The sequence below is a fragment of the Pezoporus flaviventris genome, unplaced genomic scaffold, assembly GCF_033815535.1.
Source record: "Pezoporus flaviventris isolate CSIRO_AGI_PZ_B2104156 unplaced genomic scaffold, CSIRO_AGI_Pfla_v1 ptg000145l, whole genome shotgun sequence".
Taxonomy (NCBI): domain Eukaryota; kingdom Metazoa; phylum Chordata; class Aves; order Psittaciformes; family Psittacidae; genus Pezoporus; species Pezoporus flaviventris.
The window spans coordinates 775459-800091 of record NW_026892693.1 but is presented as its reverse complement, the minus strand read 5'-3'; the positions used below and the strand labels follow the sequence as shown (position 1 = coordinate 800091).

The following is a 24633-nucleotide window of genomic DNA, read 5'->3' as shown; positions in this document are numbered from 1 at the left end:
CTGCCATAGCGGTCCCGGTGGTGGATGCAGTGGCAGTGGATGCCATAGCAGTGCCAAGGGTGGATGCAGTGGCAGTGGATGCCATACGGATGCCGGCAGTGGATGCAGTGGCAGTGGATGCCATAGCAGTCCCAGTGGTGGATGCAGTGGCAGCGGATGCCATAGGGATGCCGGCGGTGGATGCAGTGGCAGGGGATGCCATAGCAGTGCCAGTGGTGGATGCAGTGGCAGCGGATGCCATAGGGATGCCGGTGGTGGATGCAGTGGCAGGGGATGCCATAGGGATGCCGGCGGTGGATGCCCCCGCGGTGGCAGTGGATGCCACAGGGATGCCGGTGGTGGATGCAGTGGTAGTGGATGCCATAGGGATGCCGGCGGTGGATGCCCCCGCGGTGGCAGTGGATGCCACAGGGATGCCGGTGGTGGATGCAGTGGTAGTGGATGCCATAGGGATGCCGGTGGTGGATGCAGTGGCAGGGGATGCCATAGGGGTGCCGGTGGTGGATGCCATAGGGATGCCTGCGGTGGATGCAGTGGCAGCGGGTGCCATAGGGATGCCGGCGGTGGATGCCATAGGGATGCCGGTGGTGGATGCAGTGGCAGCGGATGCCATAGGGATGCCGGTGGTGGATGCAGTGGCAGCGGATGCCATAGGGATGCCTGCGGTGGATGCCATAGGGATGCCGGTGGTGGATGCAGTGGCAGCGGATGCCATAGGGATGCCGGTGGTGGATGCAGTGGCAGCGGATGCCATAGGGATGCCGGAGGTGGATGCCATAGGGATGCCTGCGGTGGATGCAGTGGCAGCGGATGCCATAGGGATGCCGGCGGTGGATGAAGTGGCAGCGGATGCCATAGGGATGCCGGCGGTGGATGAAGTGGCAGCGGATGCCATAGGGATGCCGGCGGTGGATGAAGTGGCAGCGGATGCCATAGGGATGCCGGCGGTGGATGCCATAGGGATGCCTGCGGTGGATGCCATAGGGATGCCGGCGGTGGATGAAGTGGCAGCGGATGCCATAGGGATGCCGGCGGTGGATGCAGTGACAGCGGATGCCATAGGGATGCCGGTGGTGGATGAAGTGGCAGCGGATGCCATAGGGATGCCGGCGGTGGATGAAGTGGCAGCGGATGCCATAGGGATGCCTGCGGTGGATGCCCCCGCGGTGGCAGCGGATGCCATAGGGATGCCGGCGGTGGATGCCATAGGGATGCCTGCGGTGGATGCCATAGGGATGCCGGCGGTGGATGCAGTGACAGCGGATGCCATAGGGATGCCGGCGGTGGATGCAGTGGCAGCGGATGCCATAGGGATGCCTGCGGTGGATGCCCCCGCGGTGGCAGCGGATGACTCCCCGGGTACCACGGCCGCCCCGAGGGCGCGCAGGGCGCGGGCAGCGCAGTGGCAGGCGCGGGTGCCGAGCAGGAGGTAGAGGCAGGGGTTGAGGCAGCTGCTGAGGTTGAAGGCGAGCCCCAGCGGGTAGAGGAGGTGCTCGGGGGCCGGGGGGCCCAGCAGCACGGCGAGCTGCGCGGCTTGGAACGGGAGGTGCAGCCCCACGTAGGCGCTCAGCGTGGCCCCCACGATGCACTGGAACCGCGTGGCGGGGCGGCCGCGGGGCCTGCGCCGGCACCGCACCAGCACCAGCGCCGCGCCGTGGCTCAGCACCACGACGGCGAAGGGCAGGAGCCCCTCCAGCAGCACCTCGAGCCAGCGCAGCGGCACCTCCCAGGCTCCCCGCTCGCTGCGGCACACGGAGAAGCCCGGCAGCGCCTCCTCCGTTACCGACAGCGCAGCCTCCGGGATGCTGCAGCCGCCGGCCAGCAGCCAGGCACCGGCGCACAGCGCCGCCGGTAAGCGGGCCGGCCGGCGGCAGCGGTACCAGAACGGGACGGCCACCAGCAAGCAGCGGTCCAGGCTGATGGCAGCCAGCAGGAAGAGGCTGCTGTAGTAGCCCAGCGCGTAGAGGAACTGATGGAGGCGGCAGCAGTGCGCGTCCAGCAGCCACCGGTAGTCGTTGGCCGCCGACCAGATCTGCAGCAAGGAGTTGCTGAGGAAGAGGAAGTCGGAGGCGGCCAAGCCGAAGATGAAGGCGGCCAAACCGCGGCACCGCAGCCGCCAGCCCGTCAGCCACAGGGTGACGGCGTTGGCCGGGAGCCCCAGCACGGCGCAGGCCACCAGGAGATGGGTGTCCCACCATAGGGCATCGTAGGGCGGCAGGGTCGGGGTGGGCAGCACGGTGCCGTTCCACGGCTCCATCGGCCCGGTTCTATGGGCAGCAGGGGGGGGGTGTCTCAGGTGTGGGGTGTCAACCACGCCGGCGTCACCCCCTCCGGTGTCATCCCTTCTGGTGTCACCTCCACCCCGTGTCATCCCCAATGGTGGTACCCCAAGCCCATCCCAAGTCACCGCAGCACCACACAGGCCCCAGACCCACAGCAGCCTGGTTTTCCCCTGCCCTACCATCGTTTTGGGGCGTACCCCCCTCCATGTCCTGTGGCATCCTTGTCCCCTATTGGCGGTATCACCCCATCATGCCATTGAGCCTGGAGATGCCCCACGCCAGGGGTCCAAGACCCCACCAGCTCCTACACTGGGGTTCAAGGGGGGTAAAGAGAGTAGGACCTACCTCAATGGTGGGAAGAGCTCGGGAGAGGCAGCGGATGGGGGGCACCCGGTTATGGGGTGTCCTCTGTGTGTGTGTGTGACAGTGGGAGGAGCCGCAGTGTCCCCACAATGGCATCTCTGATGCGCTGGCTTCCTGCTGCCACCCGCCCTATGTGATGGTATCAGGGACATGGGGGGACAGCCCGGGCCTGCCTTGTCACAGCCCTGCTGGGGACATGGGGGGGGACACTGGGGAGAGCGATGGGGACACGGGTTGGGGACGTGAGTGCTGGGGGCACTGGTGGTGGCCATGGGGGGCCAGCGCTAGGGATGTGGGTCTTGTCCTCATAGGATTGTCCCCCATGGGAGATTCCCCCAGTGGTGCATGTCCCCGTGGCACTGTCCCCCATGGCAGATGGTGACCATGGGGTGTCCCCACTGGGGCCATGGGTTGGTGCTGGGGCCATGGATGGTGTCCATGGGGTGTCCCCACTGGGGCCATGGGTTGGTGCTGGGGGCATGGATGGTGTCCATGGGGTGTCCCCACTGTTGCCATGGGTTGGTGCTGGGGCCATGGATGGTGTCCATGGGGTGTCCCCACTGGGGCCATGGGTTGGTGCTGGGGCCATGGATGGTGTCCATGGGGTGTCCCCACTGGGGCCATGGGTTGGTGCTGGGGCCATGGATGGTGTCCATGGGGTGTCCCCACACTGGGACCATGGGTTGGTGATGGGGCCATGGATGGTGTCCATGCGGAGTCCCATTGAAGCCATGGATGGTGTCTATGGGGTGTCCCCACTGGGGCCATAGGTTGGTGCTGGGGACATGGATGGTGTCCATGGGGAGTCCCATTGAAGCCATGGATGGTGCCTATGGGGTGTCCCCACTGGGGCCATGGGTTGGTGCTGGGGCCATGGATGGTGTCTATGGGGGGTCCCCATTGGGGCCATGGGTTGGTGCTGGGGCCATGGATGGTGTCTATGGGATGTCCCCATTGGGGCCATGGGTTGGTGCTGGGGACATGGATGGTGTCCATGGGGAGCCCCATTGGGGCCATGGGTTGGTGCTGGGGACATGGATGGTGTCCATGGGGAGCCCCATTGGGGCCATGGATGGTGTCCATAGGGTGTCCCCACTGGGGCCATGGGTTGGTGCTGGGGCCATGGATGGTGTCCATGGGGTGTTCCCTACTGGGGCCATGGGTTGGTGCTGGGGACTCAGGTTGGTGTCTATGGGGTGTCCCCACTGGGGCCATAGGTTGGTGCTGGGGACATGGATGGTGTCCATGGGGAGTCCCATTGAAGCCATGGATGGTGTCCATGGGGTGTCCCATTGAGGCCATGGATGGTGTCCATGGGGTGTCCCCACTGTTGCCATGGGTTGGTGCTGGGGCCATGGATGGTGTCTCTGGGGGGTCCCCATTGGGGCCATGGATGGTGTCTCTGGGGGGTCCCCATTGGGGCCATGGATGGTGTCCATGGGGTGTCCCCACTGTTGCCATGGGTTGGTGCTGGGGCCATGGATGGTGTCTCTGGGGGGTCCCCATTGGGGCCATGGATGGTGCCCACGGGGAGTCCCCATTGGGTCAGAGCCAGCACGGGGTGACCCCAGGACAGGTACCGGGGGTCCCAGCAGGGCCGGGGGCGCCGTGGCCGTGGGGCAGGTCCCGGTGCCCGTTTCTTGCCGTTAATCCCCGTTAATTGGCTTTGCAGCCCCCGGGCACACGGGAGGAGGAGGAGGACGGGGGGGCACCGGGGGTAAGAGGATTTCCTGCTCCCTCTTAAGGCTCGGTCCTCGCCCGGCGCTGCTCCTGCCCAGCGGCCCCGATGCCGCGCAGCCGAGGGGACAAGGGGACCCCCAAGGGCACGGGAAAGGACGGGGACAAAACCGCCCCCCCCCGGCCCCCCGAGGACGGCGGCAGCCGGAGCCCAGGGGCCGAGCCCCGGCACAGCGGGCACGGGCACCGGAGCGGGCGGAAGGGAGCCGGGGACCCCCATGCGGCCGCCGCCAAAACGTATTCGCCCTTCCTGAACACGGTGTTCGGCAAGGTGGGGGCAAGGGGGCGGGAGGGGGGCGAGGGGGAGCGGGGGGGACGTGGGGATGAGGTGGGGATGCGCTGGGATCATTGGGATGGAGGGGACGTGGGGATGAGGTTGGGGATGCTCTGGGATCATTGGGATGGAGGGGACGTGGGGATGAGGGTGGGGATGCTCTGGGATCATTGGGATGGAGGGGACGTGGGGATGAGGTTGGGATGCGCTGGGATCATTGGGATGGAGGGGACGTGGGGATGAGGTTGGGGATGCTCTGGGATCATTGGGATGAAGGAGACGTGGGGATGAGGTTGGGGATGCTCTGGGATCATTGGGATGGAGGGGACACAGGGATGAGGTTGGGGATGCTCTGGGATCATTGGGATGGAGGGGACGTGGGGATGAGGTTGGGGATGCTCTGGGATCATTGGGATGGAGGGGACACAGGGATGAGGTTGGGGATGCTCTGGGATCATTGGGATGGAGGGGACATGGGGATGAGTTTGGGATGCTCCTGGACCATGGGGATGGAGGGGACACGGGGATGAGGTTGGGGATGCTCTGGGATCATTGGGATGGAGGGGACGTGGGGATGAGGTTGGGGATGCTCTGGGATCATTGGGATGGAGGGGACGTGGGGATGAGGTTGGGGATGCTCTGGGATCATTGGGATGGAGGGGACGTGGGGATGAGGTTGGGGATGCTCTGGGATCATTGGGATGGAGGGGACGTGGGGATGAGGTTGGGGATGCTCTGGGATCATTGGGATGGAGGGGACACGGGGATGAGGTTGGGGATGCTCTGGGATCATTGGGATGAAGGGGACACGGGGATGAGGTTGGGGATGCTCTGGGATCATTGGGATGAAGGGGACACGGGGATGAGGTTGGGGATGCTCTGGGATCATTGGGATGAAGGGGACACGGGGATGAGGTTGGGGATGCTCTGGGATCATTGGGATGGAGGGGACACGGGGATGAGGTTGGGATGCTCTGGGATCATTGGGATGAAGGGGACACAGGGATGAGGTTGGGGATGCTCTGGGATCATTGGGATGGAGGGGACGTGGGGATGAGGTTGGGGATGCTCTGGGATCATTGGGATGGAGGGGACACAGGGATGAGGTTGGGGATGCTCTGGGATCATTGGGATGGAGGGGACGTGGGGATGAGGTTGGGGATGCTCTGGGATCATTGGGATGAAGGGGACACGGGGATGAGGTTGGGGATGCTCTGGGATCATTGGGATGGAGGGGACGTGGGGATGAGGTTGGGGATGCTCTGGGATCATTGGGATGGAGGGGACGTGGGGATGAGGTTGGGGATGCTCTGGGATCATTGGGATGAAGGGGACGTGGGGATGAGGTTGGGGATGCTCTGGGATCATTGGGATGGAGGGGACGTGGGGATGAGGTTGGGGATGCTCTGGGATCATTGGGATGGAGGGGACGTGGGGATGAGGTTGGGGATGCTCTGGGATCATTGGGATGGAGGGGACGTGGGGATGAGGTTGGGGATGCTCTGGGATCATTGGGATGAAGGGGACACGGGGATGAGGTTGGGGATGCTCCTGGACCCCCGGCGTGGGTGCTGGGCCAGCGCAGGGCCCCGGGGCCCCCCCTGGGGAGGGGGCAGGGGGAGCTCTGCAGGGGGACGGGCGCTGCTCCCCCTCCCCAGGGTCCCAAATCCCCCCCAGCAGCACCCATGGGTGCCGGGCAGGTGCGGGGGGGGGGGCGGGAGGAGGGGCCCCGGGGCAAGGGTTTGCTCCAATCCCGTTAATCCCTCCCGCGGGGCTAATTCTGACCCAGCACGGGGAAGGTGACGGGGGGGGGGAATAGGGGGGGGTGGTGCTGAGCCGGGGCTGAGGCTGGCCCCATCCCCCCCCGTGTGTGGCCGGTTCAGGAGCGGGAGCTGTCACCGGAGGAGCTGGATGGTGAGAGGGGACCGGGGGCACGGGGGGGCACGGGACATGGGGGGCAATGGGGCTATGGGGACATGACTATGGAGGGGTCTCCCATAGGGTGCAGTGCAATGGGGATGGGCGCCATAGAGGGCTCTGACGTGGGGGACAATGGTGCTATGGGGAGATGCACCATGGAGGGGTGTCCCATAGGGTGCAGTGCAATGGGGATGGGCGCCATGGATGGATCCCCTATAGGGTGCAGTGCAATGGGGATGGGCGCCATAGAGGGCTCTGCCATGGGGGAAAATGGTGCTATGGGGAGATGCACTATGGAGGGGTGTCCCATAGGGTGCAGTGCAATGGGGATGGGTGCCATAGAGGGCTCTGCCATGGGGGACAATGGTGCCATGGGGAGATGCACCATGGAGGGGTGTCCCATAGGGTGCAGTGCCATGGGGATGGGTGCCATGGATGGGTCTCCCATAGGGCACAGTGCAATAGGGATGGGCACCATAAAGGGCTCTGATGTGTGGGACAATGGTGCTATGGGGACATGCACTATGGAGGGGTGTCCCATAGGGTGTCAGTGCCATGGGGATGGGCGCCATAGAGGGCTCTGCCATGGGGGGACAATGGTGCTATGGGGACGTGCACTATGGAGAGGCAGTGCAATGGGGATGGGTGCCATAGAGGGCTCTGCCATGGGGGACAATGGTGCCATGGGGAGATGCATCATGGAGGGGTGTCCCATAGGGTGGCAGTGCAATGGGGATGGGCGCCATAGAGGGCTCTGACGTGGGGACAATGGTGCTATGGGGACATGAAATATGGAGGGGTGTCCCATAGGGTGCAGTGCAATGGGGATGGGTGCCATGGATGGGTCTCCTATAGGGTGTACTGCAATGGGGATGGGCACCATCGATGGATCCCCTATAGGGTGCAGTGCAATGGGGATGGGCACCATGGATGGATCCCCTATAGGGTGCAGTGCAATGGGGATAGGCAACATAGTGGGCTCTGCCATGGGGGACAATGGTGCCATGGTGACATGCGCTATGAAGGGGTGTCCCATAGGGTGGCAGTACCATGGGGCTGGGTGCCATAGAGGGCTCTGCCATGGGGGACAATGGTGCTATGGGGACATGAAATATGGAGGGGTGTCCCATAGGGTGCAGTGCAATGGGGATGGGCGCCATGGATGGATCCCCTATAGGGTGCAGTGCAATAGGGATGCGTGCCATAGAAGGCTCTGCCATGGGGAACAATGGTGCTATGGGGACATGCACTATGGAGGGGTGTCCCATAGGGTGCAGTGCAATGGGGATGGGTGCCATAGAGGGCTCTGCCATGGGGGACAATGGTGCCATGGGGAGATGCACCATGAATGGATCTCCCATAGGGTGCAGTGCAATGGGAATAGGCACCATGAATGGATCTCCCATGGGGGACAGTGCCATGGGGATGGGCATGGTGGAGGGACAGTAGTGCCAATAAGGACATGTGCAACGCATGGGTCTGCCATGGGGTGAAATGCTATGGGGATACATGCTATGGAGGGATCATCCAATGGGGACAATGGTACTGACATGAAAGGATCTCCAATGGGGTTCAGTGCCATAGGGATGGGTGCCATGGAAGGGTCTCCAAAGGGGTTCAGTGCCATAGGGATGGGTGCCATGGAAGGGTCTCCAATGGGTGCAGTGCCATAGGGATGGGTGCCATGGAAGGGTCTCCAATGGGTTCAGTGCCATAGGGATGGGTGCCATGGAAGGGTCTCCAATGGGTGCAGTGCCATAGGGATGGGTGCCATGGAAGGGTCTCCAAAGGGGTTCAATGCCATAGGGATGGGAGCCATGGAAGGGTCTCCAATGGGTGCAGTGCCATAGGGATGGGTGCCATGGAAGGGTCTCCAATGGGTTCAGTGTCATAGGGATGGGTGCCATGGAAGGGTCTCCAATGGGTTCAGTGCCATAGGGATGGGTGCCATGGAAGGGTCTCCAATGGGTGCAGTGCCATAGGGATGGGTGCCATGGAAGGGTCTCCAAAGGGGTTCAGTGCCATAGGGATGGGTGCCATGGAAGGGTCTCCAATGGGTGCAGTGCCATAGAGATGGGTGCCATGGAAGGGTCTCCAATGGGTTCAGAGCCATAGGGATGGGTGCCATGGAAGGGTCTCCAATGGGTTCAGAGCCATAGGGATGGGTGCCATGGAAGGGTCTCCAATGGAGTTCAGTGCCATAGGGATGGGTGCCATGGAAGGGTCTCCAATGGGTTCAGTGTCATAGGGATGGGTGCCATGGAAGGGTCTCCAATGGGTTCAGTGCCATAGGGATGGGTGCCATGGAAGGGTCTCCAATGGGTTCAGAGCCATAGGGATGGGTGCCATGGAAGGGTCTCCAATGGGTTCAGTGTCATAGGGATGGGTGCCATGGAAGGGTCTCCAATGGGTGCAGTGCCATAGGGATGGGTGCCATGGAAGGGTCTCCAATGGGTGCAGTGCCATAGGGATGGGTGCCATGGAAGGGTCTCCAATGGGTTCAGTGCCATAGGGATGGGTGCCATGGAAGGGTCTCCAATGGGTGCAGTGCCATAGGGATGGGTGCCATGGAAGGGTCTCCAATGGAGTTCAGTGCCATAGGGATGGGTGCCATGGAAGGGTCTCCAAAGGGATTCAGTGCCATAGGGATGGGTGCCATGGAAGGGTCTCCAATGGGTTCAGTGCCTTAGGGATGGGTGCCATGGAAGGGTCTCCAATGGGTTCAGTGCCATAGGGATGGGTGCCATGGAAGGGTCTCCAATGGGTTCAGTGTCATAGGGATGGGTGCCATGGAAGGGTCTCCAAAGGGGTTCAGTGCCATAGGGATGGGTGCCATGGAAGGGTCTCCAATGGGTGCAGTGCCATAGGGATGGGTGCCATGGAAGGGTCTCCAATGGGTTCAGAGCCATAGGGATGGGTGCCATGGAAGGGTCTCCAATGGGTGCAGTGCCATAGGGATGGGTGCCATGGAAGGGTCTCCAATGGGTGCAGTGCCATAGGGATGGGTGCCATGGAAGGGTCTCCAATGGGTTCAGTGCCATAGGGATGGGTGCCATGGAAGGGTCTCCAATGGGTTCAGTGTCATAGGGATGGGTGCCATGGAAGGGTCTCCAAAGGGGTTCAGTGCCATAGGGATGGGTGCCATGGAAGGGTCTCCATTGGGTTCAGTGCCATAGGGATGGGTGCCATGGAAAGGTCTCCAATGGGGTTCAATGCCATAGGGATGGGAGCCATGGAAGGGTCTCCATTGGGTTCAGTGCCATAGGGATGGGTGCCATGGAAAGGTCTCCAATGGGGTTCAATGCCATAGGGATGGGAGCCATGGAAGGGTCTCCATTGGGTTCAGTGCCATAGGGATGGGTGCCATGGAAAGGTCTCCAATGGGTTCAGAGCCATAGGGATGGGAGCCATGGAAGGGTCTCCAATGGGTTCAGAGCCATAGGGATGGGTGCCATGGAAGGGTCTCCAATGGGTGCAGTGCCATAGGGATGGGTGCCATGGAAGGGTCTCCAATGGGTGCAGTGCCATAGGGATGGGTGCCATGGAAGGGTCTCCAATGGGTTCAGTGCCATAGGGATGGGTGCCATGGAAGGGTCTCCAATGGGTTCAGTGTCATAGGGATGGGTGCCATGGAAGGGTCTCCAAAGGGGTTCAGTGCCATAGGGATGGGTGCCATGGAAGGGTCTCCATTGGGTTCAGTGCCATAGGGATGGGTGCCATGGAAAGGTCTCCAATGGGGTTCAATGCCATAGGGATGGGAGCCATGGAAGGGTCTCCATTGGGTTCAGTGCCATAGGGATGGGTGCCATGGAAAGGTCTCCAATGGGGTTCAATGCCATAGGGATGGGAGCCATGGAAGGGTCTCCATTGGGTTCAGTGCCATAGGGATGGGTGCCATGGAAAGGTCTCCAATGGGTTCAGAGCCATAGGGATGGGAGCCATGGATGGGTCTCCATTGGGTTCAGTGCCATAGGGATGGGTGCCATGGAAAGGTCTCCAATGGGTTCAGAGCCATAGGGATGGGAGCCATGGAAAGGTCTCCAATGGGTTCAGAGCCATAGGGATGGGAGCCATGGAAGGGTCTCCAATGGGTTCAGAGCCATAGGGATGGGAGCCATGGAAGGGTCTCCATTGGGTTCAGTGCCATAGGGATGGGAGCCATGGAAGGGTCTCCATTGGGTTCAGTGCCTTGGGGCCACCACCCCATCACCCCATCAAGCGAGGAGCCTACTCCGGGGTGACGTGGGCCCAGGGGCACCCCACTGGGGGCGATCCATCGCCCTCCACCCCTGATGGGTGTCCCCGTGCCCCAGAGCTGCTGGACGCCTTCAAGGAGTTCGACACGGACCAGGATGGGTTCATCAGCTACAAGGACCTGGGCGCCTGCATGCGCACGCTGGGGTACATGCCCACCGAGATGGAGCTCATCGAGATCTCCCAGCACATCAAGATGAGGAGTGAGCGTGGGGCAGGCTATGGGGGGGCTATGGGGGGGGCTATGGGGCGCTGAGGTTATCCCTGCCCCACTGCAGTGGGCGGGCGAGTGGACTTTGAGGACTTCGTGCAGATGATGGGCCCGAAGCTGCGGGAGGAGACGGCTCACATGGTGGGCGTGCGGGAGCTCCGGATCGCCTTCCGAGAGGTGTGGATGTGGGGCACTGGGATATGGGGAGGGGATAGTGGGATGTGGGGGGACAGCGGCCATGCGGGGATCATGGCGAGGTCATGACCATGGGGGTGACCATGACCATGGTGACCATGGGAAGACCATGGGGTGATGGTGACCATAGGCATGGAGGGGATGAAGAACATGGGGAGACCATGGAGAAGACAGTGACATGGAATAGTCCATGGGGAGACCATGACCATGGGGGAATGGTGACCATGGGGTAACCATAGGCATGGAGGCGATGATGACCATGGGAAGACCATGGGGTGACAGTGACGCTGGTGGGTACAATGACCATAGGCATGGAGGGGGACCATGGCCATGGGGAAACCATGGGGAAATGGTGACCATAGGCATGGAGGGGATGATGACCATGGCAAGACCTTGGTGAGGACAATGACCATGGGGATGGAGAAGACAGTGACCATGGGATGTCCATGGGGAGACCATGACCATGGGGGAATGGTGACCATGGGGGTAACCATAGGCATGGAGGCGATGATGACCATGGGAAGACCATGGGGTGACAGTGACTGTGGTGGGTACAATGACCATGGGGGTGCTCATAGGCATGAAGGGGGAACATGACCATGGGGAGCCCATGGGGAAATGGTGACCATAGGCATGGAGGGGAGATGACCATGGCAAGACCATGGTGGGGTCAATGACCATGGGGGTGTTGACAGGCATTGACAGGACAGTGACCATAGAAAGACTATGGGGTGATGGTGACCATGGAGGTGACCACAGGCAGGGAGAATGTGATGACCATGGGAAGACCATGGTGGGGACATTGATCATGGGGATGGAGAAGACAGTGACCATGGGAAGACCATGGGGTGACAGTGACTGTGGTGGGTACAATGACCATGGGGGTGCTCATAGGCATGGAGGGGGACCATGACCATGGGGAGCCCATGGGGAAATGGTGACCACAGGCATGGAGGGGACGATGACCATGGCACAACCATGGTGGGGTCAATGACCATGGGGTGATGACAGTCATGGACAGGACAATGACCATAGGAAGACCATGGGGACACCACGACCACAGGGGACCGGTGACCATGGGGCTGACCACATGGGGCGCCCCTGGAGGGTGCCGTTGGTGTCCCCCCAACCCCGTGGGCCCCACAGTTCGACGCGAACGGGGACGGGGAGATCAGCAGTGGGGAGATGCGGGCGGCCATCGCGGCGCTGCTGGGCGAGCAGCTCAAGGCGCACGAGGTGGACGAGATCCTGCAGGACGTGGACCTCAATGGGGACGGGCGCGTGGACTTCGATGGTGAGGGGGGGTCCCTCCCCCATAGCCCCCCCATAGCCCCCCCCCCATGGCCACAGCTCAGCCCTGGGGTCCCCTCACACCCCCTTTGTCACCTGCAGAGTTCGTTATGATGCTGTCGTCCCGGTGATGAAGCCTGGGGACAAGGCGGGACCCCCCCTCCCTCCCCACAACCCGCCCCTGGTCCTGCCCAGCCCCAGCTCGCTGCCATCAGTAGGGGTCAGAGTGAACAACCGGAGCTGAGCCTGCAATGGGCAATGGGGCAGGGGTGGGACCCCGGTGGGGGCGATGGCAGGGCTGGGGACCAATAAACCCCATGGATCGGAGCTGGGGGAGTGTCTGTTGGTCCATGGGGTGGGATTGGCACCAGCCCCAGCCCATCGTGAGCCATGGGGCAGTGCCTGGGGTCCCATAGGGGATAGGGAGAGGCTGCTTGAACCCATGGGGGTGGGGGGGAGACAGGAGGAGAAGGCAGGAGCCAGGGTAGAGGCAGGGCTCAAGGGGTACAGGCAGAGGTCAATGGGTACAGGCAGGGTTCAAGGGGTACAGGCAGAGCTCAATGGGTACAGGCAGTGCTCAATGGCTACAGGTAGAGCTCAATGGGTACAGGCAGAGGTCAATGGCTACAGGTAGAGCTCAATGGCTACAGGTAGAGCTCAATGTGTACAGGCAGTGCTCAATGGCTACAGGTAGAGCTCAGTGGGTACAGGTAGAGCTCAATGGGTACAGGCGGAGGTCAAGGGGCACAGGTAGAGCTCAATGGGTACAGGTAGAGCTCGAGGGGTACAGGCAGAGCTCAAAGGCTACAGGCAGCGCTCAATGGGTACAGGCAGAGCTCAATGGGTACAGGCAGTGCTCAATGGCTACAGGCAGAGCTCAATGGGTACAGGCAGAGCTCAGTGGGTACGGGCAGGGCTCAATGGGTACAGGCAGAGGTCAATGGGTACGGGCAGGGCTCAATGGGTACAGGCAGAGCTCAAAGGCTACAGGCAGAGCTCAAGGGGTACAGGCAGCGCTCAATGGGTACAAGCAGAGCTCAATGGGTACAGGCAGTGCTCAATGGCTACAGGCAGAGCTCAATGGGTACAGGCAGAGCTCAGTGGGTACAGGCAGAGCTCAATGGGTACGGGCAGGGCTCAATGGGTACAGGTAGAGGTCAGTGGGTACGGGCAGAGCTCAGTGGGTGCGGGCAGAGCTCAATGGGTGCAGGCAGAGGTCAATGGGTACGGGCAGAGCTCAATGGGTACGGGCAGAGCTTGAGGGGTACAGGCAGAGCTCAATGGGTGCAGGCAGAGCTCAATGGGTACAGGCAGAGGTCAATGGGTACAGGTAGGTCAATGCCAACCTGTGTTCCACCATTGGTTGGATGATCCATTGCTGTAACCAACCAGCCAATCAGCACCCCCAAACGAGCCGGCCAATCAAGCACCCACTAACGAACGGGCACCGGAGTGGAATATCCGCTCAATGTGACGTATGCTCAAACCACCTGGCCAATCAGCGTGAAGGAGGGCATAGGCTAAACCAATCAGCAAAGAGCACGGTGCTGGCCAATAAACACACGCCTCCCGCACCCACTGGCCAATCAGCGCGCGGGGAGGAGGGCTCTATTAGGTTATGTGTGTCCCCCCCCCCACCCCAAAAAAGCCACCCTGGGGCAGGGGTGGCTCCACTGGGGCTCGAACCCAGGACCTTCTGCGTGTAAAGCAGACGTGATCACCCCTACACCATGGAGCCGCCGCGGGGGCTGCCCCGAGGGTCCCGGGTTCGAGTCCCGCCTCAGCCGCTGCTGCTCGCTGGGGAAGGGGAACACAGCACAGAGGGACCCCAGAACGGAGCCGTATGGGGCCAGCGTGGTGGGGACGAGGGGGAATGAGCCCCAAGGGGTTCTGGCAGCCCCCGGCTCCCTTTGCTTGTGGGGGACACAACAACAGCCCCCGGGACCCTCAAACTGAGGCGTTTTCGGGGGGGCAAAGAGGGTCCTGAACACTGGCATCAGGACCCAGGTAAAGGGGAGGAGGAGGAGGAAGATGATGATGATGGCTGGGGACTGCGGGGCCCCCCCAAGCGCCCACAGGGCTGCCCGGATAGCTCAGCCGGTAGAGCATCAGACTTTTAATCTGAGGGTCCAGGGTTCAAGTCCCTGTTCGGGCGTGCTTCCCTTTACCTTTTTGGGGGGGGGGTGTGCAGGAGGACCGAAGGGATGGGGGAATCCGTGAGCTGCCAAAGAACAGCGGGTACCCCAAAATCAGCCCTCCCCCAATCCCCATGGAGCAGGCGGAGCCGGGCTGGGGCAGTCACAGGTTTTAATTTAGTTTTTCCTGGAAAAAAAAAAAAAAAAAAAGGGGAAAAAAAGGAAAAAAAAAAAAAAAAAAAGGCATCATCCACCCCCATTGCAGGTCTGGGGTGCAGGGACCCCCCCCGTGGGTCAGGTTTGGGGTGCAGGGACCCCCCCCCCCCCCCAGCCCCTGTAGTGTTTGGGGGTGCAGGGTCCTGCTGCGCCCTGGGGAGAACCTGGGACCTCAACCCCCCCCCCCTTGCCCTAAACCTACAGCGAAGGCACCTGGAGGGGGAGCCCCGTGTTTCTGGGGGGGGGGTACACAACACCCCAAACCCAAGGGTGATGTGGGCAGGGGGAGAAGGGGACCCCGGTTGCGCTCTACATATATATAATATACACCTATAGAACAGGCTGTGGGGCGTCTGCCCCCCACCCCCCCTCCCCGCACCCCAAATGTGTGGGGCTGAATGGGAACCAAATGATTAAGAGGGGGGGATGAGACCAAGGCCAGCCTCGGGCTCGCCCCGCTGCGCCCCCCCGGGGGCTCACAGGACCCATGGCCCCAGCCCCATAGCGCTATGGGAGGAAGGAGACCCCCATGGTTTGGTGGGGGGGTGTGTGTGTGTGTGTGTGTGTGTGGGGTCCTGCCGGCTCCCGTTCGCCCCATGGCAGCGAGGGCAGTGGATGGGGCTAAGGCACCCCCCGGCGAGGCGCGGGGAGGACGGGGTGGTTAAAACAGGCGATGGATGGAGGGAGGGATGGGATGGAGGGAGCCGGTCGGTGCCAGGGCTCTTGGCCGGGCTTCCCTGCCCTCTGCTCCTCCTCCTCCTCTTCCTCCTGGCTCAGAAAATGTCCGGGCAGAGGCTCCAGTCCTGCTTCTCTTTGCTCTCCCAGTACCCGCCCTTGTAGACGTGCGCCAGCTCCTGCGTGACCGGGTCCTTCCTGCGCTCGAACCACAGCGGCTTGTAGGGGTCGTAGGGGGTTCCTGGGGGCACGCAGGGAAGCGATGGGTCAGGATGCAGCCAAGGGCACCCATGGCACCGAGAGCAATGGGACGGTGCCCGCAGCCCGATGCCTGAATTGTTCCTCAGCTCCATCTAAACCTGCCCTGGGGCAGCTTGAGGCCGTTTCCTCTTGTCCCATCCCTTGTTCCTTGGGAGCAGAGCCCAGCCCCTCCTGGCTCCATCCTCCTCTCAGGCACTTGGAGGCAGCCATCAGGTCCCCCCTGAGCCTTCTCTTCTCCACACTGAACCCCCCAGCTCCCTCAGCCCTTCCCCATCACACTTGGGCTCCAGGCCCTGCTCCAGCTCCGTTCCCTTCTCTGGCCCCGCTCCAGCACCTCAAGGTCTCTCTTGCAGTGAGGGGCCGGGAGCTGAGCACAGGATTCGAGGTGCAGCCTCCCCAGTGCCCAGCACAGGGGCCCAATCCCTGCCCCGGTACCGGTGCCTCTTTCCTCACCATCCTCGGTGGCTCTGGCAGCTTCGGCCTCGCGTCTCTTGCGGCTCAGGCGCTGCTTCTCCTCCAGCCTCTGCTTCTCGGCGTTGGCCTCATCCCAGCGCCCGTTCTCCATGAGGCGCTGGTCCGGGCGCCGGCGGCTGTCGGTGGGCGCCGTGCCGCTCTCCGGCGCGTTCAGGGTCAGCGCCAGCTCCGAGAAGTAGTACATGTTCTCGGCGTACTTCCTACGGGAGCAGAGCGCCGTGCTCAGGCCCTAACCCGATCCAACCCCGATCCCTCCCCGTTCCCAACTCACGGCAGCGGGTTCCTCTTCCACAGCAGCACCCGGCTCTCCTCGGCCTCGTGGGCTCTCTGCCTTCCCTCGGCGCCGTTGTCGCCAGGGCCCAGGCTCACCCGGTAGCAATCCATCTTCTCATCCCAAGTGCCCAGCAGGACGAAATGCACCTTCCCGGCGGGGTCCGTCACCTCCCCGGTGACCTGATGGGACAAGGGACAGGGTGAAACACATCCCCTCTCCTTCCCGGATCCACGGGGAATCGCGTGCATCCCGCCTCGGGCCCTATCCCACCTTCCTCGCCACGTCCCGCGAGAAGTAGCTGTAGGGAACGAACTTGAGGTTGCATTTGTCCCCCGTCTTGTGGTTGACGATCTCGATTTCACCTGACTGCAGGGAGGAGAGGCTCGGATCCAGCCCCATCGCCCGGGACGCGGAGGGATGGATGGGTCCGTGCTTCCCTGCACGCCTCACACGTACAGGGCGGGGGTTTCCATCCCACCTGGTCGATCCAGAGCTTGCCCACGATGATGTTGTGCACGGTGGTGGTCACCTTCTTCCACGTGTAGTGGTTGCCAGTGGAGTGGAAGACGCAGTGGATGGTGCCTGAGGCGGCGGGGAGGCGCGTTGGGAGCCGTCCTTCAACCAACCCCATCACCCAACCACCCCACCACGTTCCCCCTTTCCCCAGGGCTCCGGCGCTCACCCAAAGGCATCACCGAGAGGTATTTGCCTCGGAACTTGCTGGTGATCTTGATCTCCTGGCGCAGCGTCCACCCGTGCTTGGAGTCAGCGTGATGGGCAGCGGCCGGGGGGTGATGGCTCACCTGGACCGGCAGCGGGGAGGGGGATAAATGGGTTCCAACCATCGCCATCAGGGCCCCGGGGGCTGGAGGAGCGGGGTGCAGGGGGTTACCTGCTCGCAGAGGGAGCGGTAGCCGCTCTCCTCCAAGCGGTCCAGCTCGAAGGTCTCGCCCAGGAGCGGGTTGAAGGGTTTGCTGGTGCGGAAGACGGTGGTGGAATAGGAGGAGACGGTGAAGGCGGCCACGTAGCAGAGCTGCTCCAAGGAGCTCTCGCACCGGGCCGCCCGGTCCAGCAGCTCGTGGTACTCCAGGTCCTCGGTCAAGCGCTGCAGCATGGACAGGGGCTCGTTGAAGTTCACCTGGAGGGGAGGAAAACAAAGAGGGGTGGTTTTTTGGGGGGGGGGGGGGGGGGTCTGAGCTTCCCCCCCATCCCCATCCCATCACCTGCGCTCGCACTCACAGGCATGGGGATCTTGGATAACTCCTTCCCGATGCAGTTCTTCATGATGCTCCAGAGGTTGAGGCTGTAGTTGGGTTTGTAAGGGATGCGGGTTCTCTTCTCCTTCTTGGTGTCTTCCACTTGGGGCTTGTACTGGGGTGGGAGGAAAGGTGAGCAGAGCTGCTGTAACCCCCCCAACCCTCTGCAGCCACTGGGGTACCCCCCCATCCCATCCCAACCCACGCACACGGCATGGGAACCCCCACTACCTGCTCATCCAGGCTGATGTCGCTGCTGGTGCCACTGATGTTGCTGCCGGTCCTCCTGGAGAGGAAGAGGAGGAGAGGGGTGGAATCAGCCCCCAGCGGGATGCAGGCACAGTGTGTGTGTGTGTGTGTGTTTGTAGGGGGTGGTGTCACCCCAAAGACCAGCACTCACTTGTGGCCCATGCTCTCTGGCATGGGGATGATCTCCGGGGCATCGAAGAACTCGTTGTCATCGTCTTCATCGCTCAGGTCTCCTTTGGCAGGGCAGCAGGGGTCTGGGATGAGGGGAAGAGAGCAGATGAGATCCAAGTTCCAGCTGCATCCCGGTTAGCCCATAGATCCCCATCACTCCCTATCCCGCACCATGAACCCCATCTCACCCCACCACGGCTCAGTCCCCCTTCATCCAACCCCCCCCATGGCACCAACGGGACCTTTGGCAGCGCCGCTGGTGCCGGAGGCGCCGGCAGGGAGCACGGTGGCCCCCCGGAAAGCCCTCTCCAGGTGGTTGTGCTGCTTGGCCAACTGCTCCAGGGTCTCCTCCAGGCGGATGCGCTGGTCCCGCTCGTGCTGCAGGGATTTCTGCCACTTCTTGCTGTGGGTCTGGGCCAGCAGCAGGAAATCCCGGCAGGCCTGAAGGGAAAACAGCGCCCCAAGGGCACGCTCAGAGCTCCCGTTGGGATTTGGGAATGTCGGTGCCTGGAGGCAGCGGGGTTTGGACTCGGTTTCTGTTGGGGTTTCAGTAAGAGTCAGGTTTAAGTGGGAGCAGAGGGTGTTGGGTGGCCCCATCCTGCTCGAGGATGGGCTGGGGCTGAGCAGCTCGTGGTGACGTGGGCTTTGGGGGTGCCCTGGAACCCCACCATGGTGTGAGCCATGGGATGTGTTCCCTGAAGGACAGGAGGGGTGCAGAGGGATGTGGCCAGGCTGGATCCATGGGCTGAGCTCCAGCAGGGCTCGGTGCTGGGTCCTGCGCTTGGGCCACAGCAACCCCGTGGAACGCTGCAGGCTTGGGAAGCTGCTCGTGGAAAAGGAGCTGAGCAGGAGCAGCTTGTGCCCAGGCAGCCAAGAAGCCCCCAGCATCCTGGTGCTGCACCAGCACCAGTGCGGCAGCAGGAGCAGGGCAGGGACTGGGCCCCTGTGCTGGGCACTGGGGAGGCTGCACCTCGAATCCTGTGCTCAGCTCTGGGCCCCTCACTGCAAGAGAGACCTTGAGGTGCTGGAGCGGGGCCAGAGAAGGGAACGGAGCTGGAGCAGGGCCTGGAGCCCAAGTGTGATGGGGAAGGGCTGAGGGAGCTGGGGGGTTCAGTGTGGAGAAGAGAAGGCTCAGGGGGGACCTGATGGCTGCCTCCAAGTGCCTGAGAGGAGGATGGAGCCAGGAGGGGCTGGGCTCTGCTCCCAAGGAACAAGGGATGGGACAAGAGGAAACGGCCTCAAGCTGCACCAGGGCAGGTTTAGATGGAGCTGAGGAACAATTCCTGCCCCAGAGGGTGCTCAGGCATCAGAACAGGCTGCCCAGAGTCCCCATCCCCGCGGGCGTTCAGGGGATGCCCCCCTTGGCGCCGTGGGTCCGCGGTGGCCGTGGGGCTGGAGCGGATGCTCTCCAAGGCCCTGGTGCGGGGCGGGCTGCAGGACTCACGTTGATCATGGCGTTGGAGGTGATGCGGAAGAGCGTGGCGCGTTCGTTCACTTGCTTGATCTTCTCGGTGCTGTCGGCGGGCAGGCGCAGGCTCTCGAGCTCGCTGAGCGAGCGCTGCAGGGCCGTGCCGTGCTTGGCGATGAGGTCGTTGCAGGTGCTCAGGTCCTCCACCTTGCTGGCCAGCGTGCGCAGCGTGCTCTGCAGCTCCGTCTTGTCCGTCTGCGGCACCGCCTCGTCCCCGGAGTCATCTGTGGGGTGGAAGGGGGGGGATAAAGGGGGTCAAGGGTGTGGGGGGGGAGGGAATGGGCATGGGGGAGTTTGGGATGGAGCAGCTCTGCTCTGGAGCCAGGCTGGGAGAGCTGGGCTGGGGCAGCCTGGGGAAGAGAAGGCTCCTGAAGGGGAGACCTGAGAGCAGCTCCAGTGCCTGAAGGGGCTGCAGGAAAGCTGGAGAGGGGCTTGGGACAAGGGATGTAGGGACAGGCCAAGGGGAATGGCTTGAACCTGCCCGAGGGGAGACTGAGCTGAGCTCTGAGGCAGAAGCTCTTCCCTGGGAGGGTGCTGAGGCGCTGGCACAGGGTGCCCAGAGAAGCTGTGGCTGCCCCATCCCTGGCAGTGTTCAAGGCCACAGGGGCTTGGAGCGAGCTGCTCCGGTGGAAGTGGTTGGGGTTGGAGCTGGATGAGCTTTAAGCCCCCTTCCAACCCAACCCACTCTGGGATTCTATGGATGCAGCAGCAGACCCCCATTCCCAAGGGCTGGAGCTGCACACGGGGCGCTCCCGTCCCCAGCATTCCAGATCGGGAAGGCGGCAGCAGCTCGCAGCAGATGGCCCCTCTCCCGGCACAGCAGCAATGCCAGCAGTGAGGACCTCAGTGCCCGGAGCTGGCAGCTCCTCAAGCCAGAGCAGGCTGCCAAGATCCACGCGGATGGACCCAACAGCCCCTTCCCCACCCCTCTGCGGGTACCCGGTGCCGTTATCCCTGCGCAGCATCCCAAACCGGAGCTAGGGAGCCAGAGCAGGGAAGCGCAGGTTGGGTTTGCAGGCAGCAGCGAGCAACGGGAGCTTGGGAATGGGGAGAAGAGGTGGGATCGTGCCCTGGGGATGGGCACAAGGAGCCCGGGTGCAGAAAGGGGCGCTCGGGGTCCCCTTATGGGGTTTCCTTGGGCCGTACCTGACTCCTCCAGCATCTTGACGGCTTTGGCCTTGGCCAGCTCGAGGGCAGTGACCCAGCGCTGCCGCTCCACCTCGGAGCTGGCTTTGAGGTGATAGGTCTGAGCGCCGCCGTTGGAGATGATGAAGTTGCACGAGTCCTCCACGGTGATGTTGGCCGTGGCCAGGTTGATGGTGCCGCGGCACGTGTGCCGCATCTCCGCCTTGGAGCTGCGGAGGGGAGCGGGCACGGGGCACCGTGAGGCAGGATGGCACCCACACAGCCCAGGCGGGATGGGGGATTCCAACCCCAAAGGCAGAGCCAAACGGGAAGCGCCGATGGGAATGGGATAAAGGCTGTTATAAGGGGGGGGTTGCAGCCCCCAGGAGCAGCCTTAGGGATCTGATCCTTGGTGAGCATCCTTAGGGAGCATCCTTGGAGAGCATCCTTAAGGAGCACCCTTAGGAACCCCCTTGGTGAGCACCCTTAGGGAGCATCCTTAGGGATCACCTTTAAGAACCCCCTTGGTGAGCACCCTTAGGGAGCATCCTTAGGGATCACCTTTAAGAACCCCCTTGGTGAGCATGCTTACGGAGCATCCTAAGGGGTCCCCTTGGTGAGCATCCTTAGGGATCATCCTTAGGGACCCCCCTGGTGAGCATCCTTAGGGAGCATCCTTAGTGGTCCCCTTGGTGAGCACCCTTAGGGATCATCCTTATGGATCCCCTTGGTGAGCACCCTTAGGGATCATCCTTAGGGACCCCCGTGGTGAGCACCCTTAGGGACCCCCTTGGTGAGCACCCTTAGGGATATCCTTAGGGATCCCCCTTGGTGAGCACCCTTAGGAATCATCCTTAGGGACCCCCGTGGTGAGCACCCTCAGGGGTCCCCTTGGTGAGCACCCTTAGGGATCATCCTTAGGGATCCCCTTGGTGAGCACCCTTAGGAATCATCCTTAGGGAGCATCCTTACGGATCCCCTTGGTGAGCACCCTTAGGGATCATCCTTAGGGATCCCCTTGGTGAGCACCCTTAGGAATCATCCTTAGGGACCCCCGTGGTGAGCACCCTCAGGGGTCCCCTTGGTGAGCACCCTTAGGGATCATCCTTAGGGACCCCCGTGGTGAGCACCCTCAGGGGTCCCCTTGGTGAGCACCCTTAGGGATATCCTTAGGGATCCCCCTTGGTGAGCACCCTTAGGAATCATCCTTAGGGACCCCCGTGGTGAGCACCCTCAGGGGTCCCCTTGGTGAGCACCCTTAGGGATCATCCTTAGGGATCCCCCTTGGTGAGCACCCCTAGGGATCATCCTTAGGGATCCCCCTGCTGCCTCCACATCCCGGTACGGAGCAGGGCGAGGGCCCGGGCCAAGGCCGTGCCAGGCAGACGCACCCCTTCCACGTCAGCGGGGCCGGAGGGAGGGACACGGAGCCGCCGGGTCCCCCCCCCGGGTCCCCGCCTGTAACAGGAGCCCGCGGCTCCGGTTCCCCGCTGCATAACGAGGGTGCAGCCCGCCCTCAATGGGGCTCGGGTGGCACCGCGGGGCCCGGAGGGACAACGCGGCCACGGAGGGGCCTCGGGGGCACCAACACCCCCCTATAGACCCGGGCCCAAGGTCACACCGGAGCCCCATGGAGAAGGGGGGGGGGGGGGGGCAAGCGGCGGGGCCCCCCGGTACGTACCGGTAGTAGCTGAGGAGCCCGTTGCTGAGCACGAACCATCGGCGCTGGTAGCCCTTGATGTAGTTGGTCCACTTGAAGAGCCACCCCTCGCGGGCCGAACCGGAACCGGAACCGGAGCCGCCCGTCCCGGAGCCACCACCGGAGCCAGCACCGGAGCCGCCCCCCGGTGCCGCCGCCGGTGCCGGCCCCGCTCCGCCGCTCGCTGCCGGGGAGGGCAGCGCCGGGGCCGCGCCGGGAGCCGCGGGCAGCGCCATGGGCCCGGGCAGAGCCGCCGGGCCGGGCCCCGCGGCCGCCGCCGCCGCTCGCAGCTCCGCCATCGCCGCCGCCCCGCCGCGCTGCCGTCAACACGCTCCGCCCCCGGCGAGCGCCTGATTGGTGGAGGCCGCGGAGGAGCGCGGTCTGATTGGTGGCAGCGGCAAGGAGGGGCGGTGCTTGAGTTCTTATTGGCTGATAGCGCGCTGGTTCCCCGGCGCTTTCTTCCATCAATCAGCACGGGGGGGCGGGGCCGAGAGGCGTAACGGTGACTCATCCTCGCGCGCCATTGGCTGAGGGGGCGGGGCTTCGCTCAGGCCGCGCTGCCATTGGTGGAGAAGCGGGAAGGGGCGGGGTTTATGACCTGAGGGGCGCTGAGGGCTGAGGGGAGCCGCCATTACCGAGGGGGGACCGGGGCCGGTGGCTCGTTAAGGGCAGGCCCGGAGGAGGCCGCACCTCGGCGGGGAGGGGGCTTCAGAGCTCCGGGACAGCCCCGAGGCTTGGGGGGGATGCGGGTGAACCCCGGCCCCGGGGCGATGGGAGAGGGCGGGGGGGTGTCCGGGTCGTTACCCGCGGAGGGAAGCAGAGGCCAGGCCGGCAGCAGTATACAATTCATCTTTATTTACAAGAACCCTATAAAAATGTAAATTTAGAAACTTTATTCTCATTTACCAGAACCGAAAACTTGCGGGGGGGAAGGGGGATGGGTGGAAACCCCCCCAAAAACCACCAAAAAAAGACAAATTCATCATCAAAAATGAACTTTCCACTTGCTCGATGATGGGGAGAGGGGAAGGGGTGGTTAATGCCAAAGGGGGGGGTGGTAAAATACCTCCATGTGCAAATCTCACGGTGATTTCTCTTTTAAAAGCCAAAAAAAAGGGATAAAATAACACACACACCATCCCCCCCCCCCCCAACCCCATTCCCTGCTGCCGTCTTCCCGAGGAGGAATCCAGCGGGATCCATGCGGATCGGGAGGAGCGATCCCAAGGGGAAGGGATGGAGCCGACACAGGGCAAGAGACAAGGCAAGTGTGCGAAGAGGGGGGGATGATGATGCACACACGCGTGTTCACACGTGTTCATGTGTGTCCATGCGTGTTCACACGTGTGTGCAGGGAGCGGAGCTCAGTGCTCAATGGGGGACCCCCTGAATGGGAATGGGGGGGGCTTTTCCCATCCTTGTGCATGGGAGGGAGGAGCTAAACACCCCCCAGCACCTCTTTATCCCATGAGTTTGGGGGGAAAGAGGGATTGTTCTATGATTTTGGGGTGGGAAAGGGCTTTTCCCGTGATTTTGGGGGCAGGAGAGGTGTGTTCTCCCATGATTTTGGGGGAATGAGGGATTCCTCCATGATTTTGGGATGGGAAAGGGCTTTTCCCACGATTTTTGGGTGGGAGAGTTGTGTTCTCCCATGATTTTGGGGTGGGAGAGTTGTGTTCTCCCATGATTTTTGGGTGGGAGAAGTGGTTTTTCCCCCATAATTTTGGGGTGAAAGAGGGATTTCTCCACGATTTTGGGGTGGGAAAGGTGTTTTTCCCCATAATTTTGGGGTGAGAGATTTCTCCACAATTTTGGGGTGGGAAAGGGCTTTTCCCATGATTTTTGGGTGGGAGAGGTGTGTTCTCCCCTCATTTTGGGATAGGAAAGCTTTCTCCCAAGGTTTTGGGCTGGAAGAGATGGTGTCTCCTGTAATTTCAGAGCAGAAGAGGGATTCTTCCTCGCTTTTTGGGGTGTTCTCCCATGATTTTGGGATGGAAAAGGGGTTCTCCCAAGGTTTTGGGCTGGAGGAGGTGTTCTCGCTCCTGAGTTTGGGGTGGGAGAGGCGTTTTCCCAAGGTTTTGGGCTGGGAAAGGTGTTCTCCCAC

At 62.4% G+C, this 24633-nt stretch overlaps 3 protein-coding genes and 2 non-coding genes across 5 annotated transcripts; 2 read left to right on the top strand and 3 right to left on the bottom strand.

The window, feature by feature from the left end:
• Positions 1 to 1312: 1312 nt before the first annotated feature.
• Positions 1313 to 2257, bottom strand: LOC133282915 (probable G-protein coupled receptor 152; the record flags this gene model as incomplete). Its single annotated transcript, XM_061479274.1, has 1 exon — positions 1313 to 2257. A coding segment is annotated over exon 1 (945 nt), but the record flags the coding sequence as incomplete, so codon positions are not given.
• A 2096-nt stretch (positions 2258 to 4353) lies between these two features.
• Positions 4354 to 12837, top strand: LOC133282930 (calcium-binding protein 2-like). The gene is made up of 6 exons (XM_061479296.1): positions 4354 to 4653; positions 6540 to 6570; positions 10890 to 11033; positions 11109 to 11218; positions 12383 to 12530; positions 12629 to 12837. The coding sequence occupies exons 1-6, from the start codon at positions 4432 to 4434 to the stop codon at positions 12655 to 12657; spliced, it is 684 nt and encodes a 227-aa protein (XP_061335280.1). The 5' UTR covers positions 4354 to 4431; the 3' UTR covers positions 12658 to 12837.
• A 1354-nt stretch (positions 12838 to 14191) lies between these two features.
• Positions 14192 to 14264, bottom strand: TRNAV-UAC (transfer RNA valine (anticodon UAC)). The gene has a single exon. It is a non-coding gene; the product is annotated as a tRNA-Val (tRNA).
• Positions 14265 to 14608: 344 nt separating this feature from the next.
• TRNAK-UUU (transfer RNA lysine (anticodon UUU)) lies at positions 14609 to 14681 on the top strand. Its single transcript has one exon. It is a non-coding gene; the product is annotated as a tRNA-Lys (tRNA).
• A 946-nt stretch (positions 14682 to 15627) lies between these two features.
• Positions 15628 to 22831, bottom strand: OSBP (oxysterol binding protein). Its single transcript, XM_061479292.1, has 14 exons — positions 22512 to 22831; positions 20852 to 21060; positions 19682 to 19929; positions 18480 to 18678; positions 18218 to 18320; positions 18049 to 18103; positions 17801 to 17932; positions 17454 to 17699; positions 17244 to 17364; positions 17040 to 17143; positions 16832 to 16927; positions 16559 to 16740; positions 16267 to 16487; positions 15628 to 15793 (listed from the first exon to the last, which is right to left on the bottom strand). Exons 1-14 carry the CDS (start codon positions 22826 to 22828, stop codon positions 15651 to 15653), a joined length of 2376 nt encoding a protein of 791 aa, XP_061335276.1. The 5' UTR covers positions 22829 to 22831; the 3' UTR covers positions 15628 to 15650.
• Positions 22832 to 24633: the final 1802 nt, after the last annotated feature.